This window comes from Manis javanica, chromosome 12 (genome assembly GCF_040802235.1).
Source record: "Manis javanica isolate MJ-LG chromosome 12, MJ_LKY, whole genome shotgun sequence".
NCBI lineage: Eukaryota > Metazoa > Chordata > Mammalia > Pholidota > Manidae > Manis > Manis javanica.
Genome location: NC_133167.1, coordinates 13000165 through 13020550, shown reverse-complemented (window position 1 = coordinate 13020550; position 20386 = coordinate 13000165). Strand labels below are relative to the sequence as shown.

Sequence of the window (20386 nt, the reverse complement as noted above, 5' to 3'; positions counted from 1 at the left end):
TGACAGCCAGGTAAAGCTAGACACAGGGAGCCTCCCAGTGCCTAAATTCACATTCCTAAATTTACGTTCCACCCATTCCTCCAGCATGAGAGAACAGCCATCAGGCAGTAGCTGAGCACACATCTCAAAACCTCCAAATTAGGGGCTGCAGATCTACACCGCTAGCCTGGAAGGTGTAACCACTAATCAGCTTCACAATGCATACCCGAGTAAGCATACTTTCTCTGCCAGTGCCATCATTTCCTTTCTTCCCGTTTTGCAGCTCATTGATCCCAAACTATGGGAGGATAGAAAAGACCAGGATTGTCTGGATCAAATCAATGGAAGGAGAGTTTCTAAAGTAAGGATATTAATAGTAAAATCTGCAAATTGTGTTTGTATGTCCATCTTGAATACCAAATCTTTGGAAAAGATTTAATTTCACAGCAGTGTTACAGAGAATGGGCACTCTGTTTCTAGTTAGTTGAAAGGACCTTAAACTAACTATTGAAATTATATAGGCTTGATACTGATATGCGTCCAACTATAACTCAAATGAAAAGAAACCTGCGAGAAAACATTCATGGAGAAACAACCACAGAAAGAACACGCTTCTGAAAAGGCCAGAGTTGAGCAGAAGTTTTGAATACCTGTCAGTGAGCTCAGGAAAAAGGAAATAGCGGCTACTGTAGGTCTAACATGTGTTTATCTACAATTTCCGAGAGTCTTCTGGAGACTGTATTTCCTGCCTTTATGTTTACAGTATGTAGTGCTACACTTCTGATGTCAAAAGAAAATTATTTAGTCCCAGAGTTTATCCTGCTTAGGTAAATGATCATCAGATACCTCAGATGTGTATCAAATACCATTATAAATTCCTTGAACAAATAGATGCTAATACCTCATTGTATTTCAGAATGACACCTAACTTCTTAGATGTCTAAAGGAAAAAAAAAGTTTGGTTTCTTGCAGGCTGATCCTCAGCCTGTTTTGCTTTGGAGTTTCAGTGAGTTGAGGTTTCTTTTTTCCTGTCTTTTACCCAAGCAATAGACACAATTTAGGTTTAATGATTTTCAGAACATTTGCAAATAATGTTGATTCTGAGGTTAAATCGGCATGCTTTCTGTGCCTTCATTGGTCTGAGTACACTAGAAACATCCATGTCTAACACAGATGACAAAGCACAGAATCACAAATGTTCCAGAAGTTGGCATTGGGCTAAAGTGAGAGAGAAAGAATGTCACACTTTTAACTTCTAGAAAAATAAAAATATAGACAGACTTGAGCACAAACACTAGAAAAACTGCATAGCTCTCCAGCAGGCACGCCTGCAAGTTAAAAAGAAGCCAGACAGGTTCCAAATGACCACATGCTTCATTACTGAAAGTGCCAACCCCAAATAGCCCCTCCTGGTAGTCACACCAGTAAAGTATAACATATGCCTTGTGAAATCCATGGCCACATCCCAGTTTGGGATATAAACAAAAGATTATTTTTAGATTACTTTAGCTATATATATATTTTTATATAATTTAGCTTATTTTTACATCACTTTACATCATTTAGCTGTGTTTTATGTCATTTTAGCTGCCTATCATTTTATATCATTCTAGATTCTCCCTTCTATTTATCTTAACTTTTGGAAGCTGACTTCATACTTTTGGCATTAGACAATGTGTAAATTCTTATGTATATATGTATACATATATATATATACACACACATACACATACACACACATATACATATTTATATACATATATGTGACTGAAATTAAACTTTCTTCTTTGGGGCTCCAATAATTTGAGATATTACTCATGTTTACTTTTAAACTATTTGAAAAAAAAGGAATTATATAAGCCACAATGCGATAGTTCTCTCAAAGCCTCATTTCAGGTGGTTATTTTCTTCTTTACAATTCTGTTTCTTCCAAATTTTCCACAATAATTGCATATTAGTCATAATTTTTAAATTTTAAATTAAGATGGCTAGGGAAATACAGAACACCCTAGCTGCTCCAGCACAGGAAGGGAAGAACTGGGCTTTCTGGGATGCCAGAGGGCTAGGGGCAGAGCCGTCAGTCAGGGACACCAGAGCCAGGACTCCCTGCTGCACACCCACCCTGCGCCCCCACACCCCACACCCCGCCCAAGGTAATAGGGCTCTGGTGCTGTCGGGTTTAGGTCAAGAGTCTGGTATTTGTAAGCATTCCCTTCATCAAATTCTTCCTAAATAGCAAAGTAAGACCCCAGAACACAGGAGATGACATAGCCACAGCTGAGCTTCAAGGACTCAGAGAAGCTGGACTTGCTAGGATCTGGGCAGCTGCAAGCCCGCAGTAGCTCTGAGGGCCCAGGGAGGCCCACCTGGGGAGTGTTTCCTCTCTTCTTCCCTGGGTAGTCCCCTCCCTTCGGATCTGCTTAAATCCTAGGTTAATTAATGGGAATTTAATCTAATGTCACACAGCATGGAGAGAGAGAGAAGGAGAGAGAGAAGGAGGGAGGGAGGGATGGAGGGAGGGAGGCAGTATGTGTGTGTGTGTGTTTTCATAGGTCACCAGAAATGCTGCAAGATGTCAATCACTTTTACATTTGCAAGTTATATGATGCATAATTTCTACTTTAAAATGGCTCATCTTTTCATTAAGGCAGATGTAAAAAGACCCCTAAATTTTGATACTTTGATGGCAAATCAACTAGAATGCACTAGCCTAATGTACTAGTAAACAATGCAACCAAATTTCCTTAGAAATTCTCAAGATTTTTTTTTTTCAATAAATTTTGACAAGCTGGTGAAGTTTTAAGAGACTACATCAGAAAAATCATAACAATTACTTCATCCATTGCTCCCTTACCATCTGTTCTTAATAAAGCAGCCAGATTGATTGTACCTAGGTCAGAGCAGGTCACTCTCCTGCTCAAAACACTTTCCCCAAGGAAGAGCCAAGTCATTACCATGATCTACAAGGCCCCACTCCATGTGCCCCTCACTACTCTGATGTCACCAACTATTTACTCTATCCCAGCTACAGTAGCACACCCTACCTCAGGGCCTTTGCACTAGCTGTACCCTCTGCACAGCACATTCTTCCCCCCACATACCTGCATGGTGTACTCTCTTACCTTCATCAAGTCTATTCAAAATTCCACTCCCAGTAAGGCCAACCCTGGCTGCCCTATATAAAATGCACCACCATCCCTACCCTCCCTAACAGCCCTAATTCTCCAACACCTCTCCATGATTTTTCACAGTACATATGACATAATATTCTGCTTATTATTTTCATTATTCCACACCCTGGAACAATTTTGTCTTTTGTTCACTGATGCACCCCAAGCTTCTAGAACAGTGTCTGGTGCACAGCAGGACCTCAAAAAATACTTTTTGAATGAATGAATTTCCATGGCAGGTCAGCACTTGTCACAAGTTGATGAACAGTGATTTACTCAATAATAGTTCCATAATACAAAAAAGAAAATATAATGTGTAAGTATAATCATTTAGTCAATTTATAATAGAACTGTGAGAATTTAGAAGAGTAATATTTAGAATAATACTGATGGGTTTTACATTATGTCAAAATCCTGCCTCACATTTTAATACCAGAATTCTGCCTGTGGGACAGAAGATAAATTAATTTCTTCTGGGGATTACTGATACACTACGAGCATACAAGTGTGGTTGGTGTCAGTCTTTGGTAGAGAAGTCTAGGTCAACATACAAAAGGCAGCATGAGAGCACCATGAACTTTTCTTCTTATAAATGTTACATTTATAGAAAATAATGACCCATCACAATGTAGTCAAAGAAAACCTCCCTTAACCCATTTATTGGTAAGACTAACAATCATGATATAATTGCCATAAACACTTAACATTCAGTTTATTAGCTTTTAACTTTTCAGCTGGTAACCAAACATCTGTTCTTCCAGCGCATTCAGCATTACCCTCTCCCAGAAAATGACACCAAGACAATGAACAATCAGGAAACAAGTTGTGGCCAAAGGAAATACTTTGGCAACACAAATGCAGACTGCACTGTGTGTCAGCATGTCCCTAAATAATGAGAATTACAATGGTACAGCACGCGAAAACAAGCTTTTTGAAACTTTAGATAATATAACATTAAAGGATTTTCTACAACTGTACATTAGAGCTAGCCACTTCATTTCTTGTTTTCTGGAAAAACTTGGTTTAATTTCCAAGCCAATAGGTTCAGTAAAAGGACCCCAGCCTTCATCCCCATCCGTCCCGTCCTGTTCTTTTTCTGATTTTTCTAGGTGTTGTTTGAGTGGTGCGACAGTTGCAGAACTCCATCGAGTGAATGAAAAGCTGATTCCATCCGCACTGGCGTCCGGTGAGGAAGAGCAGTTGTCACATCACTGCTTCTATAAACAACACTGAGGATGATGTAACAGGACACCTTCCGACCTCCAGATGCCCTTACACCTCTGACTGGGGCGCTCCTCAGCTCTGGGGTGTTCACTGAGTCCGCCAGGTTTTCTATGTTTCACTCAAAATCAATCTCTGAGGACTTTTTGGGTAGAGAATTTAGAAAAAAGCTATTTGGATCAAGAGCAGAGAGTAGTAAGCTTTAAAATCTGTGCATGCACTTAACATCCCCAAGGAACAGCCCAGGGGGTTTATAACATGCGGAAGCTCACTAGCTTCTCAGCTATAACCTAATGGAAACTCAGTTCTGGAGGAGAAGCTGCTGCCCAAAGGCTCATGGCTGGTGAGCTGATTAGCCAGGCCAAGAGCCCGGGGAACCCGCCCTCAAATACAGCCCTCTCACGGCCAAAGCCAAGTGCGGCTGGGCCTGGGAAAATGTAGACTGAGTGGCTTAAACGTGACAGAGGGAAAATAAATAAAAGCTGACCCCATCCCCACTCCCTCTCCCTTCTGTAGCTGTCTCAACGCACTACTCTTCAGTTTGCACCCGATCCAAAGAAGCACAGTATTTCCTTTCTTGAAACAACACATGAAGAAATGTCTACTTACCTACATGCAAAGATGCCCTGTCTCACTTACAAAAAAATACCGTGTACAAACTCCTCAACAAAGGTTTTGTGATAGAAAACTCCCAACAATTAGGCAGTCATTATAACAGACCAGTGAGGATCCGTCCCTTTACAGATACCTTCACTGCAATCTTCTTTTAAGAAGTGCATAATTTTTTTTTCCTGGCTTAAATTTTGGCTCCATTTTTAAGGTTTTATTTTACTTTTTATTGTAGTAAAATACATGTAACATAACATCTGCCATTTAAACGACTTGTAGCTGTACGGTTCAGTGGTATTCAATATATCCATAATGTTGCACAACCAACATTTCCATCCATCTCCAGAAGATTTTCATCTTCCCAAACTGAAACTCTGTCCCCATCAAACCACGAGCTCCCCACTCCACCCTCCTCCCAACCACCATCTATTTTCTCTCTCTATGAACTTGACTCTTTTAGGTATTTCATACGAGTGAAACTACAGTATCTGTCCTTTTGTGACTGGCTTGTTTCAATTAGCATCATGTCTTCAGGGTTCATCCAAGTTATAGAAAGTATCAGGATTTCCTTCCTTTTTAAATTGGAATAATAGTCAATTGTACACATACAGCACATTTTATCTATTCATCCATTGATGGACACTTGGGTGGTTTCCACCTTTTGGCTATTGTGAATAATGCTATTATAAACATGGGTGTACAAATCTCTTCAGGTTCCTGCTTTCAGTTCTTTTGGGTACATACCCACAAGTGGAATTACCGGATCATATGGTCTTTCTATTTAATTTTCTGAGGAGCCACCAGTTTTCCACAGCAGCTCACCATTTTACATTCCCACCAGCAGTGCATAAGAATTCCAGTTTCTCCAGTGTGTAATTTTTCTATGGCTTCCAAAGTCTAGCCTTTGGAATTTATGCCTAGAGATGAGAGTACAGCAATGCACAATAATGACAAAGAGCCAATCTTTATTTTAAATGTGATTTGTTTTTTAACATGGACTGTTAATTCATTTTAACAATGGGGCGATAGAGTCCCTAAAGCAATACTGTCATTCTGGAAATAACCATCAATGCTTTAGAAACCATATTGGAAAACCTGTGAATATCTTTTGCTCTAAAACTAAGGACGGTCATTGGTTCATCTCCCTTGGTGAGGTTTGGCCGTGGGCTCCAGAGCATGTGACACACTGTCTTTGGGAAAAGAGTTTGGAGGAGCTGATCTGGGAAAAACTATCCAGGGCTGATTTTGGATGCAATCCAAGGAAAGCAGAAAGACTGGGTTAATTAACTCCAGACAGACCCAAATAATGATTTTTTAGGGTCTGACCCAACTCTCAGATAACAATCATTTTCTGCCTTGAGTTTACAAATCACCTTCAGATGCCTAAGGACTGTGGTACCAACTAACCTAAAATGAATGATGCTGAGACTTGCAAAACCAACCTAACAGGTGAACCTTGTGAGAAAAACTAAGGTTCTCATTTCCTAAGAAATCTTAAAAAATGTTTAATTCCACAACAAATAACGCAAACACATAAGCCACTCCATGTATACCTTCATTTTCATTCCATAGAACACACTGCTGCCAGAAGGAACTGTACCATCAGTTGGATTACTTGGTCAAATTAGGAATGTAATATAATATACCCAATGACAAACCTCTATAAGGGGTAGTGGATGATTATTCCTTCCATCCCCGTGCATTTGATCAAAACCACTTCAACTGGTCACTTGTCAAAAGCAAATCAAAAGATCAGATGGACTTTTTTGAGCAAAGCCAGGGCTCCAGCCCATGAACATGCAGCATTGCTAACAGAGGCAGGAACTGTCACAATCATAGTGACTGCCAGCAAGGAAGAGATCGTGAGTGTTCGTGCAAGGCCATGGATAGAAGTCCCATGATACCTACGCCAGGGATGGAACTCAAAGTTAATAAATGGCAGAGAGGGACCCCAACACAGAGCTATATGACTGTAAAGCCTGAGGTCTTCCCACCAATCGAAGGCAGTCCTCACATGTGCACAGTGGTTACACTACCCAAGCCTTTTGAGTCTGTATTAAATAGAAGCATAACACTAGAGTCAACAATACTGCAGACTGTTCACAAAACACTAGCAGCAATCCCCATACATGGCAATTAAAATAGCCCATAGGCAGCAAGATTAGCCTTCTGTAGAAGACATGGTCCAATCCACACGACTATGGTGTGGTCACAGTGTGTGGCTGGAATGACCACCAGAAAGTGGTTCTAGGATTTACTCTACAGTAGCCCATTTGAAGAAAGCTGTGGTAACAGCACTGGTCTGCTTAGCATCCTTGAAAAGAAGACAACCTGGGAGAATTTGTGAATATATCTCTAAGGGAAAATGTGCCCTGTGCTATTGTTTACAGGGAATGGAGATAGATACCAGCTGTGAGTTAGCTGACACTAGAGACATCATTAACCCACTAACTCTGGCTATTCTGATCCTAAGCTCTCCCAAGAAATCTTACGATCTCTCTCAGGGAACCTTTCTTCTAGGAAGACTTGAATCTGCTGAACAACTAATATGAACATAGTCTTCCACATGACAATTACACTTAAAATAAAAATGACCCACTGCCTGGCAGGCACAGTGCTGCACACATTTACATGCACCATCCTGTTTAATCCAGAAACCTATGTGATGTCTCATAGGGAAGACCCACTAAATAAATAAATAAATAAGTTGTTGATACTAGAAGAATTTTCCAGAGTCCTCAAGCTATCAGAGACAGGGCTAGGTATTGAATTCAAGTAGGATTCTATAGCTTTATAAGAAATGCTCAAGGTCCAATGATATTTGGAAGGAAAAAGTGTCAGTAAACTTCTTGAAAATATATGCAAAGTCTTGGATTTATGAGAACTGCTCTAGGGAAATGGCCCATAAATGTTAGCAGATTTTCAAAGAAGTTTTTATCTCAGAAAACATTAAGAACCACCAACTATTTTTATTTAATCATTACAGATTTAAGCAACAGTCATGAGAAAATAGCTTTAATACTACTTAAAAATTGCCATTAAAGTAACTCCAGGGTTAATTACCCTATAGTGAATGAGGCCTTCTGCTCAAATCCCATCATATGATTCATTTCAGGGTCTTTTTCAACTCTTATAATGTGACATGATTAGAGGTGGGTAGTGAAATAAACATGTGTTGGCTAGAGTGCATCAATTCTCTTGCTTGGTGACCCCCAGCTCCCCACACAAAAGTAGCACACACATTCTGGGGCCAGAGCTATCAGCCCTGTGAAGACATGGCAGAAAATACACTCAACATCATCAGTTTTGAATATTTGTTTCTTTTTCATTAGATCTGCCAAATAGCATGAAGCTTCTTTGAGGGGAAATGCCACAGATAATTTGGGGTCACTTTTACTGGAAAGAATATCTTTATGTCATCCAGTAGAGAAACAGGCAGTGTAAGAAAAGCATACTGTATTTTCTCTTCTTTCTCTTGCCAAACATTTTAGACAGTTATTTTAAAATTCAGAATCTAACCTAATTTTAGCAATGTGTAGCTCCAGGATAAATTATAAATTACCCATCAGTAATTATGGCAGTTGGCAATAAAACTGATATTTAATTATAAATCTTCCAAGGGTATTATGAAGAAAAAAAACAAAAACACCTCAAGATGTTTTCATCAATTATATCTAAATAAGACTGGAGAAAAAAAGATGCTTTGTAAAGAAAGCCTACTCTATTTGTGTTACCTGATTTCACAGTTAACAAAAAGTAATTTTGTGTATTCTTCGGTCAGTTTTGCTAAAGGTCCGAAATATTTAGCTTCCATAACCAAGACTCTAATACAGAATATAATTCTAAATCAGAAGTATATTATAGAAGAATTCATGTTGCTACAAGAATTCATTTGCTACAAATATAATTATTGCAAGGTTACCTTAAATATTCCATTGTATAAACTCTTACAGATAAAATACAATTATATTCACAAAAGGAACTCAGGAAAATGAGATTTAAAAGCTGGTTTTGCTAAAAAGTCTCAAGGTAACCCTTGTGAGAAAGATTTAATATGGCCTATAAAACAGTGTTTTGATTTATATGGAGCAGAGATTGCACCAATGTAAATTTTACTGGCATGATGTTTACTAGGGTAGTTACTTCAAAAATTACTTTCTATCAAATGCATTTAAAGGCACTTTTGATATTGATTTTACTAATAAATATGGATAAACATCAGTTACTCAAGCCCATTATTTCAAAGGTCACTTAACACATTTTTTTCTCAGAATCGAAATTATTTATCCTGCAATTCACAACGGATAAAAGCATTTTTCTGAATGCTTTACACAAGGAGCCAAGTTGAGTTTTCAAATTCAGTCCAGTATATTTTCAAACATTTCATTTTCAAATAACTTTAATGGCTTGAATTTTAATAGGCACCAACATATAGCTGCTCAATATATATTTATGGCCCGAATTTTCTTTAAAAATGACCGTAGGCAAACACAGGATCAAGTTTCTCTGAGATATGGGTGTGGTTGTTCAACTTACCGAATATGAAAGAAAATGAACAAAACACTTTAAATTTCACTGTAACACTTCAAGTCAGTCACATCTGTACATGTACATACTACCCGCTGTCCTCCAAAAAAAACAGCAGAAGGACAGAGATCTGATTTAGGTGTTTGTCCCAAGCAGTGCCTGTCACACTGTCACATTCCAGATCTACAAAATATTGATTCTGAACAGAAAACACAACAGCCAGACCTTCCTGGACTGTCCTCCAGATGAATGACAGGCAGGAAATCTCCATCATTCAGTGTCCTCCACCAAGCCATCCACTTTCCCTCCGGAACTGGTTTTCTGGTTGTGTGAGTTTCCCAAGCTCATTCCCACGTGCAGCCGTGCCAGTCTGCTTGCAGGCCTTGAAACACGGCCTGCCAGGACCCATCTCACCATCCAGCACCTCCTCCCTGCCCTGTGTCTGAAACACAGTCCTCACCAAACCAAGTTTCTAACATCCTTTCAAAACCTCTCAAAACTCGCACTTCCCCAGGTATCCTAGACCCTCCTGACCACATCTTCACTTTCGACATTCTTGAAAGGAAACTGCCAGTTCAGGGTAGCATACAAGCTGCCCTATTTACATGTTTTCCCTCCCCATGGGATCAGAAGCACAATCAGTTCTGTTTCCTTTATGGCTCTTAATAAGCTCCAATTCTGGGTATAGACCACAGGAGGTATTCAGTAAATGTGCACCTAAAGCAAAATAACGTGCTTCTTTCGCACTTGACCTGATTTAAGCCCAAACTACCAACATACACACACACACACGCACCCACGCACAAAAACAGATGTGCACAGTGCAAAGACTCAATATACAGTAGCATGCACTCTGTTGGTATGACCATCACACCTTCGTGCCAGCTGAGGACATGGAAACCCCACCGGCCAGCTGCACTTGGGATGAGCCCAGCTCCTGATCAACAGCAACACAAGGACATCTGGGTCAACGATTTAGCATCAGGCCAGCCCTGCTTCTGATGCTGATGCATTCAGAAAATAACATATATTAGACGTTTTGGAGGGACATATGATTTTCTTGTAGCCAGTAACAGACTATGAGAGCCAGGAATAGTTTTTAAGATTGTATCTCAGACCCAAGCTTACCTCATGTGACAGCTGAGGACAAGCCCTGGGAAATCAGGTGGGCTGGTCGAGGTTGCAGCCCTGGGCATTGTGGGTACCAGCCCCGAGCCCCCTTCCCTTCCAGCCCAGCAGGCCTTCCAAGCATTACACTCTTCCATCTTTCCAGTGATGTTTGTCTTAGGCTGTTATTAAAATAAGTGTCCTTTCTCAAAACATACATTAAAGTGGAGGAAGAAAGTTTGGGGGCAGACATATAGGGTAGCAGAGGGGGACAGCAGCAGACGGTTTTTTTAGAGATGCTCCCCACTCGGGAACTAACCTACTCAGAGACAAAATATGACACACACATACACAAATCCCTGAATACTCCTGCACCTTCAGGAGCATTGTACCTTGGCTGCTAAGAAGGCAGCTCATCTCTAAAACCATTCAGTTGGGTGAAGGTTGGCTCCTCCTGACTTTGGAGAAGCCTCAAGCTCCTTTGGACCACTTCTCCAAATGCTGAAGAAGGGTGTTTATGTTTGCGTTTTTAACTTTAAAATCTAAAAAAAAAAGTGTATCCTTTTTAGTTATCTGAAAAATCCAGTTGTGAGAAATGGCATTCCCTGATACCACAAGATAAACAATTTCTTAGTGGGGTGGACCGGAGAGCAGAGTTAGAGAAGGGGATGGGAAGTCAGTAGGAAGCCAGTTTCTCCTGGCAGCCCTTGGCCAGGCTGGCCTCCAGATTTATATTTCCTGAGTATTACCTTTCTTTACAGTCTGCTCATTAACCCCTGCCCACTCACGTACTACCCAGAGCATGCAGGCACACTTTTCTGAAGAGTGAAGTCAGGGTCACCCAGCCCCAACATACTCTCCCATGAAATTCCTGCAGCAATTACATAATCTGACAACACATTTCAGAGTTTAACTATTCCCCACTGTCAATGTGAGAAATGTCTTTCCAACGACTCAACTTCCTTGTAATCAAGAAACACTCTATTTGCGGGTTTCTCTTTTCTAATAACCTCCAGGTTAAGAACACAAGGATTAACAAGGGGAAAAAAACCCTAAAATGTGTTTCACATACTCTTTTTCTATTTATCATTTCCCCTGGACAGAGTAACCAACTTAGAATTTATCAATGGTACCTGTTAGCTGTTTAATTGTGTTTTATTGTAAATATGCCTCTAATCCAATTTTCTCCTGGAGTCTTTGGGAGGTCTCCTGGCCTTCGGTTCTGTTTCAAATTATTCAAGGAGAAAAAAAGATACGGGAAATAGCATATATTTTCAATAAAACTTTGAAGTTGAATGAAACATTAATAACTTGAGACCCTTTTCACAGTTCATAGTAATGCTTATTTGATCTTAATTGGAAATTTTTGCCATCAAGAACAACTGTGTTCAGCTTTTGTTAGCTTACTATGCCAAACTCAGCATCCTGCGTGGTAAGGAGCATTTACACGCGCATAAAGAACTTCAATTTTCTTCCTACTGCCGGCTACTCAGCGCTTATTAAAAATCTGTCCCCAGGGCCTTACTACCTTGACAATGATGTCTCCAGTTGTGAACAAAATTTGTGGATGAGGGAACAAAATTTGTGTGAACAAATTGTTGGGAGATGGCCCAGCCATCACATTCTTTCAAAGTTCAGGTTCAATCTGAGAGACAGACCTGCCTTCTTAAATAGTCAAGCCTCCACTTTCCTCTATGTTTTGCAGATTGTTAATGCAGAGTAGATGATCTGAATTCGTAAGGAATGTTGAGGTCAAATGGACTTTGAAAGGCAGGACTCAGACTAAGTACACTTAGAAGTGAGGACTTGACTTCTCAGGAAAGAAACTGAAAGTACTTGTTTGAGAAATAAAAGAAAAACAATCTGTACATACATGGAGTTTTGAATCACATTTGAAAAAAACTGATATTGTAAGAGCCCTTGCCTCCTCCCACCTTCCAAATATTTGCGATCTATGATCCCTTGTTTATTTAGTTCATCAGTTCAAATAAATTTCTTGGAAAAAAAACGCTATGAACCATTTGTAAGTTTTTCATTAGCTTTTTCCTATTTTTTAAAAAATATAGCCTAGCTACCATTTCTGGAATGCATTCCAGGTGTCAGGCTTGTGCTAAGGGCTTGAACTAGATGATCTCATTCAGTCTCAGGAAAAGGGAGAAAGGGGGCCTGGTTAGGAGAGGGATGAGCAAAGAGGCCAAGACTTTGGAGCTTATTCACACAGCCTGCAGCTGTCCAGCCTACCACATCCCACTCGTATCTGACGCCTGCCTTCAGAAATGAACCCATGAAGCCTTTATGAAAAGCTGTGCAAAATGCCCTTTGTGTCACCTCCACAGGAAACGTGCAGCTAAACATTTACACAACAGAGATGTCTCTTCCAACAGCACATTCTGTCACTCAATGAAATTCTGACACTTCTCTTAAAAGAAACATGTTTTTCAAGACTCTTATAGCTTCACCTGCATAATGAGAAGTGGTTGCTCTGCTTTTTTTTTGTGGTGGGGGAGACAAGAAAGGTAATAGAAGCTGGGGGTACACAGCAGACACTGAAATTGGGGACAGAACAGTTCAGAGACAATCTTATACCAGATTTGATGGGTTTTCAGGGATGCGACTTCTTAATCTTGTTGGAGTGCCCAGCTGAACACTGAATGCAGAGAGCCAACCCCAGGTGATCTGGCAAACATCTCTGTACTTTTAGTGGTTCAGTTCTATGAAGCAACTAGAAATATTATTTTACTTTGTTACCAAACATTTTCAGAGTCCCTGAAATGAGCAAGATGGGTCACCTTTTTCTTCCTCAGCTATTTTCAATTCTCACGTGAAAACAAGGTACAATCAGGAGTTCTGAAGTCCGGCTAAGAGCCCAAGTTAGAGAAAGAAAGAAGGGTGTGCGTGTGTGTGTGTGTGTGTGTGTGTGTATGTGTGTGTGTATTTTAAGGGAACTTCTGCTTCCATCCACGTGAGCTTAAGAAGTTACAAAACATAGGGAAAAACAAAAAAATAGTTTTGCTGGATTAATATAAATGATAATATTTTTAAAGTCATTTTTCATAGAATCTAAAAGGTACTATATTCAAACAGAAAAAAACTGAAGTGTCTAATAGAACACACAATAAATCGTGAATCTTGTCACCATGCCAGATGTGTAGAGCCCTTCCCAGGAATAACTGCGATCTCTTGCACGTCCTTCCGGAGGAATGGCCCCACATTCCCTGGCTGGGGAGAGCAGGGCCTGATGTAGCCACAGGCTAGATTCCACAGGCCCCGACTGGGTCCCCACCTTGCCTGCCTCAGAAACATGTGCAATTTCTGTGAGGCAAAAATGACATAATGATTCACCAATGTTTTATAATACAATCCTCTTCTGTGTAATTGATACAAAACATTTAGAAAGTTTAGAGAACTTCCTACCAAGAACATGGTGTCGAGGACTGCAGGGAGCTTCTGGCTTATTCAACAATCTCTGGGGCCTAGACCCAGGGCTGCCTTCCATGGACCCAGGGTTCTTGCACAGGGCCCTGAGTTCAGAAGAGCCCAGCACTTGGTTTAATGCTCTGCTGTCATCATCTTGAAATCCCAATAATTTTTTGACAAAGGAGCTACATTTTCATTTTGTCTCAGGTGTCACAATATGTAGCCAGTTCTACCTGGAACACTGTCTGTCACAGGGCAGGTGTCCAATAACACATTAAATATACATATGAGTGAATTAATGGAAGTTGCCTTAGAATATGGGCCAAGAAACTATAAGCCAATTCTGGCCCTCCACTTGTCTTTATAAGTAAAGTTTTATTGAAACACAGTCACACCCATTTGCACCTTGTTTGCAATTATTCTCACTCTGCAATAGGCGAGTGAAGTGATAGTGACAGACTCCAGAGACTACAAAGCTAAAATATTTATGACCCAATCCTTCACAGAAAAAGTTTTCTGACCCCTGCCTTAGAACACCAACTCAAGTATTTCTACCCAAATAACTGTAACAGCAGAAAAGGCAAGTAGCCTTGTGAGGCTTAAAGAGTTAGCCTGAAGCAACTAGCCGCAAGCAAGCTGTTTCTTAGGTTTTGATCTTTAACGTTTCTATGAATTTTGTGTCTTGGCCCCAAATGATTTGTGCTTCTGAGCAAAAAGTTTTTTAATCTAAAATGATCTGATGAGTCACGTATATGCCTTGCCATCCCCCCTCTCCAAGGATGAGCATGCAAAGGGCACAAGCACCTGGTTTGCAAACCCTGGCCTTAGTTCCTCCTCTTTTATCGATTCAGTGTGGAAGGAGGGCTCCTATAGCAGCTGAGTATCCACTGAGCCCTGCCCCAGACCCGTCATTTCTTGCCAGCCCAGAAGACCTGCTAGAGAAGGTCCAACAAGAATGTTAAAATGTGGAATCTCCAGTGCCCTTAACACTGCCTGGATGTACTTTTAGGTCTATGCCCCTCACTGCACGGTGAAACTAATGAGTGAGTATATTATTTTCCCCCAGGCAGTTTTCAGAAACTATGTAGAGCTATTTCAGAACCCAGTTCTATCTGTCGGAAAGTTCTCAGATTTGGGACTTTGTCAGAGAGCTTTGAGAGGCCAACTTCCTCGTAATGGTCAGTGGCATTTCAATCCTAATTTAAATGATTTGCAGTACTCCCTTTCCACTGTTAAAATTCGTCATTACCCTGTTATTAGCAGTCACACAATTGGAGCATTTTCTCCAGCTAGTCGGGGTGCTGACAAGACAGCTCAGCAGTACGCCACGGAGGGAATTTCAGGGACATTTGCTCTGATATCTGTGTCCACTGTCACATTTTCTGGAGGCTTCAGATGGCCAAAAGGGAAAGGCCACTTCTTCCTGGGTAAATGGCTAGGATACTTCAGGGAAAACAAAGAATTCCATCAGAGAATAACAAGATATACCCAAAAGGTATATGAAGACTCTATGAGGACGAGAAGACAGGCCCCACGGCAGACGTAACCCCAGTGAGGTTTCAGATCTCTGGGAGAGTCTCTGGCTAGAGTAACAACAAAGCAAAATCGAAGAAATGATTCATGGAGATGTCAAGACATGTTTATCTTTAGGGACTCTTAAAGAGTTATCTTTATTTGTGTTGAGGGTAGGGAGGGTCAGCTGTATCTATTATGTCTTAGCCCATAATGAAATAATTCAAGGGACCCAGAAGGACAGACATTGAAAATATCATGTGGCAAATGCCCGGTCAGCTGACCATTTCCTTCCAGCTGTTGTTAATAAAATGCCATATAAAAATTGTAAGCTGTTGACAGTATTCACCACAAAAACCAGTCATGGGAACTCAAATAACAACCCTGGTGAGGGGTAAATACAAGTCTCACTGGTGTTGGCAGACCTGGGGAAGGACCTGTTGAGGATGAACCCTCTTGGGACAAAGGGACACCACAGAGAGTCACTTCCCTCCCCTGTTCCAAACCCCTCTGTCCCACAGTGACTGCTGGCCAGCAGCCCAGACTGGGCCTCAGAGAGGAAAGCACTCATTTCTGTAATAAACTACTTTACCCTCAAACTAGAATTGAAACTGCCAAAATAACTACACACTTGCTATGCTGTAGACAATAAAATTGATAAGTTGGGTGGGAAGGGAGGGTCATGGCACATCTACAAGTTCATAGTTATTTCTCCACCCTCACCCTCTGCAACTTCTTTTCCCTTCCTGTTTCTGTGTTAATATAATGAGACTACAATAAACATGGGAAACTGAAGTGCCTGATTTAAAAGAAGCATGCACTTATGCTGTGTCAAGCTAACATGATTTCTGATAAGGAAATAGCTTCACAGTTCAGCCTGGGAAGGTGTCTCTCTCAAAAGTAAGGTCTAAATTCACACCAAAATATCCTCGATTTTTGTTTAGCCTAAGCTTCTCTCACTTTAGACAAATGACATGTGAGAATTGGATTTGCAACACAAGATGATTCTTATTTCAAAAGAGGTCACCATCTGAGTTTCTCTCCATGGCTAACCCTATTTTGTTCACAATGTGTTTTTAAAGGTCACCTCACCTTTTCAGAAGCAAGTGCATTGCAAAAAGCAAAATCCAGTTCCGTTTTTTATTAAAGGTGCTCCCAAAGCCTTTCAAACTTCACCCTATAAAGCCTCAGAGCTATCATCTTAAAGAAAAAAAATGCAAATAAAAAAACATCCTCCTTTGTCCACCAACCTTGCCAAGCATTCAATAGTAAATTCTTCCCAGTAAGATGTTTAAGCAACATGGCTCAGAACCCAAGGGGATCCCTAAAACACTAGACTCTACCATTGTTTTCCAAGACAGAGATTTCTAAAACAAAGGCAGGGTGCAGAAGTACAAAGTTGATTCAGACAGTATAATCCAAACACAAACACTGCCTCAAGGTGCACCAGGTAGGAAATCTCACTAGAAACCTGCAGCACCGGCACAATGGAGAACTGTTTCCTGGGTGCAGGTACCGCGAGGGATGCTGTAAGCATCTTCTAGTTTCTAGAGTAAGAGCTGGCAAAAAGCAAGAATGGAGCAGGAGGAAGGAAGTTACAAAGTGGCCCCCACCAAAAAGCCTAGAGATGCTGGGCAATAGGGAAGGCTGTGGATCTTCCCTACTTCATGGCAGTAATAAGAGCTGAGATAGAGTCACGGAGCACTTACAGTGGGCAAAGCTGCCCCAAATGCCTCCACCTGCATTAACTCACAGACCTTGTCTGTGACTTCCTTACAGTCATAAAAAGACCTTTTGGATATGTAGGTTGTATCCATTGATATTTACTGCATTTCACATTTAAATGGAGAAAAATTTTAGATGCTTGCTAATTAGCGCCGCTTTACATTTTTCCCAGTCTCCTGAACGTCTAGCTCCATAGAAGATAGTTGGACTCCCCTAGCTGCTTCTGCATTCAATCTGTTGCACTATCCCAGGTCATGTCAGCCTCAAGAAAACTCCACATAGAGCTAAGTAGGAATGAGTGACAAAAGGGCAAATAACATCTTAGTGCTACTATGAAAATAGTTTGGCCTTATGAACCTCTGCAGTCTTAGGGATGTCTATGGGTACCCAGACCACACTTTGTGAACTCCCGCCTTATGAGTTTGGAAAAATTACTGTCTCCACTTTACAAATGAACAAACTGGCATACAGAAAGCAAGGGACTGTCCAGGGACACATTGCTAGAACAGGTCAGTGCAGGTAAAGTGCAAAGAAAGTAGCACCTTATTCTTGTTGTTTTAAGGACAGACTGAGATCATGAATGTAAACAGCTGAGCATTCCACTCGGCCAATCACAAGCCCTCAGTAACATCGCTATTTCCCATTGAGCAAGGCCTGGCGGAAAAGCTGGGGAAATGTCACTCATTTCTAATCAGCTGATTTTATGACGCCCGCAAGAAAAATAAAGCTCCACAGTAGGTGTTGCCTAAAGTGAGGACCCTACCCCAGCTCTTGGGATGGAGGCAGCTTTCTGCTGCTGGAAACTCCTGGGTCTTATTCCACCCTCCATTCGGCAGAGAAAGCCGGCAGGCTGTGCATGCCATCACCTTGTTCCAAGGGAAATCTGAGCAAGCCAAGAGAGCTACTCCATTATTTACAGTCTTCTTTCTGTATCACACTGTATTTACAAGGAACCTTCAACAAACAAGACACCCCCAGTCGGTACAGCCAGCAGCTGTGGTCTTCCTGTACAGGGACTGCACGCAGGAGCTCTCCTTGTCCATCAACTTTCTTTCTTAAGGCACATGGCTCTCCTGCTCCTGCCTGCGCGGTCATGTCTGTTCCTCCTTGGATTTGAGAAGTGAGATCACTTGGGGAAGTGGGACTGTTGCAGTTCAGGGCACTGCACTCCCAAAGCATTACCCCTGGGCAGAAGACAAAGAGCAAGGATCTCCTGAACCTATTGCTTCCACCCAAGAGCAGGCCAGGAGGACCTCTCGCCTGGAGCACTGCCACTTCTCTCCCTGTTTGCACTTTGACGCTCATATACCCCAGTCTCCTCTCCACCGACAGCCAAAGGGATCTTTTTAAAATATAGATATAGATGGGATAAGGTCAGTTATCTTGTTACAATGCTCCCAAGACTCCTCACTCTGTTGGAATAAAAAGCAAACTCCTTAACTTGGCTTGTAAGAACCTGACTAATCTGGCCCCGTCTATGTTTCCAGCTACAGGCAAGGGCTCTTCTCTCTGGCCAATGTTTTCTCTGCTCACTGCCTTCAGCGCCCCGCGAATATCCCCAACAGCTCAGATGTCACCTCCTCAAGGAGGCCTTCCCAGCATGCCCACTCTGCAGGGGTGCCTCTCCACCCAGTCAGCGGTGGTATTCGAAACTTTAGAGTGCTATTATTTTACTGGTATATTATGCGTCTCTCCCTCCATATTCTCCTAGAATATAAGCCCCTGGGTAACAAGGTCTCCACGGGGCCCCGCGATATCCCCAGCTCCCGGCACCGTGCCTGACAGAGACTAATCGCTCATCAAACGTTAGTCAAATGGATGAGGCACTGGCGCCTGGTGGCCCCGAGCGTCCCGGGCTGGCGTCCCTGGCGCCCCCGCGCGTCCGCACCGACCCGCCGGGGAGGCCCCAGACGCCGGTGGGCAGAGGACCCGCCGCAGGGCTCCCCGCAGGCGGCCGCGCCCGGCCCGGCGCGACAGGTGCGTCCCGGCAGCGCGCCCTCCCCCGGCCGGGGCTGAGGCCCCGCTCGCCCGCACTCACCATGGTGGCCGGGCCGCCGCCGCCCCCGCCCGGCGAGCGGCGAGCGGCGAGCGCGGCGGACGCGAGGGCAAGAGGCGAGCGCGGAGCCGGAGCGGCGGACAGGTGAGGCGCCCGCCTCAGACCATGGCCGCTCCCACAATGCCCTGGCACGGAAAGTGTGCAGACTCCTCCCCGCGCGCTCGCTCCCTGCCCCCCTGCTCCCTCCCTCCCCCGCCGGCGGCTCCTCCCCCTTCCCTCCCCCTCCTCCCCTCCTCCGCTGCCCCTCTCCTCCCCACTGCTCCTCCCCGCCTCGCCCCAGCGCCCCACGCCGCGCGGGGGGCAGCAGGTGCGCGTACACCTGTGCGCGCCTCTGCTCCCGCCTGGCGCCCCCGAGCGGCCGGGCTCCAAGCCCGGGTTCCGCCCCGGTGGCCCCTGAATGGGAGGGAGCGAGTGTGTCGTTCATTCATTAGAGAAACACTGATCTGCTCTGGCAGATACGTTTCCGATACCCTTGCGGAAAATACCGGAGGCCGTCTGCTCCTAAACCGCGCAGGGAGGGAGCGGTGGCAGAGCCGGAACTGGAAGCGATTTCTTGCCCTTGATTTCTTTTATATATTTTAATCCCGCGATCCAAGCACATAGGTCATTCTATAGAGACCCGGTTTTAAAATGCTTCTCCTAAGACTTTATGGCGTCGTGGATCCAATCTCTCTCCTCCCCTTGGTTTTTCTTAAGTCTCGAGTTTTTACCTGGGACGTTAGGAGTCTCCAAACCCCCAAGTTGTAAGCAGAGCTTTGAGAGCATGTTAATGTCCTTTTGGGAGAGTCGTTGCTTTTATCAAATACCTGAAGACATCCGTGCCCCTAAAATGGTTAAGAACCCTTGCCTAGCTGGTCCCTAGAAGATAATTCGTCCAAGTCCTAACCGGGATTTACTGGCCAACTCAGGTGACAGGGAAATAGGGAAGCTCCATCCACCCAGGCACTGATGCGACATTTACCAGTACTTACTCTGCGCCGGCCCGACAGAAGGATCTGAGGGATCCAGCTGGGGACAAACTGTCTTTCTTCTGGGGCTTACAGTCTCTTGTGGGACAATAAAT

At 42.8% G+C, this 20386-nt stretch overlaps 1 protein-coding gene across 2 annotated transcripts in view; it reads right to left on the bottom strand.

Moving 5' to 3' along the window:
• AP1S3 (adaptor related protein complex 1 subunit sigma 3) overlaps positions 1-19473 on the bottom strand; it is a 54281-nt gene extending 34808 nt beyond the window's left edge. For both annotated transcript variants that reach the window (XR_012123493.1, XM_037016398.2), the window contains exon 1: positions 19306-19473. Coding sequence is in view for 1 of the 2 variants with exons in the window: in XM_037016398.2 (XP_036872293.1) it covers positions 19306-19308 (3 nt within the window). In the remaining variant the exon portion in view is untranslated. The remainder of the gene's footprint in view (positions 1-19305) is intronic.
• Between the last annotated feature and the right edge of the window lie 913 nt (positions 19474-20386).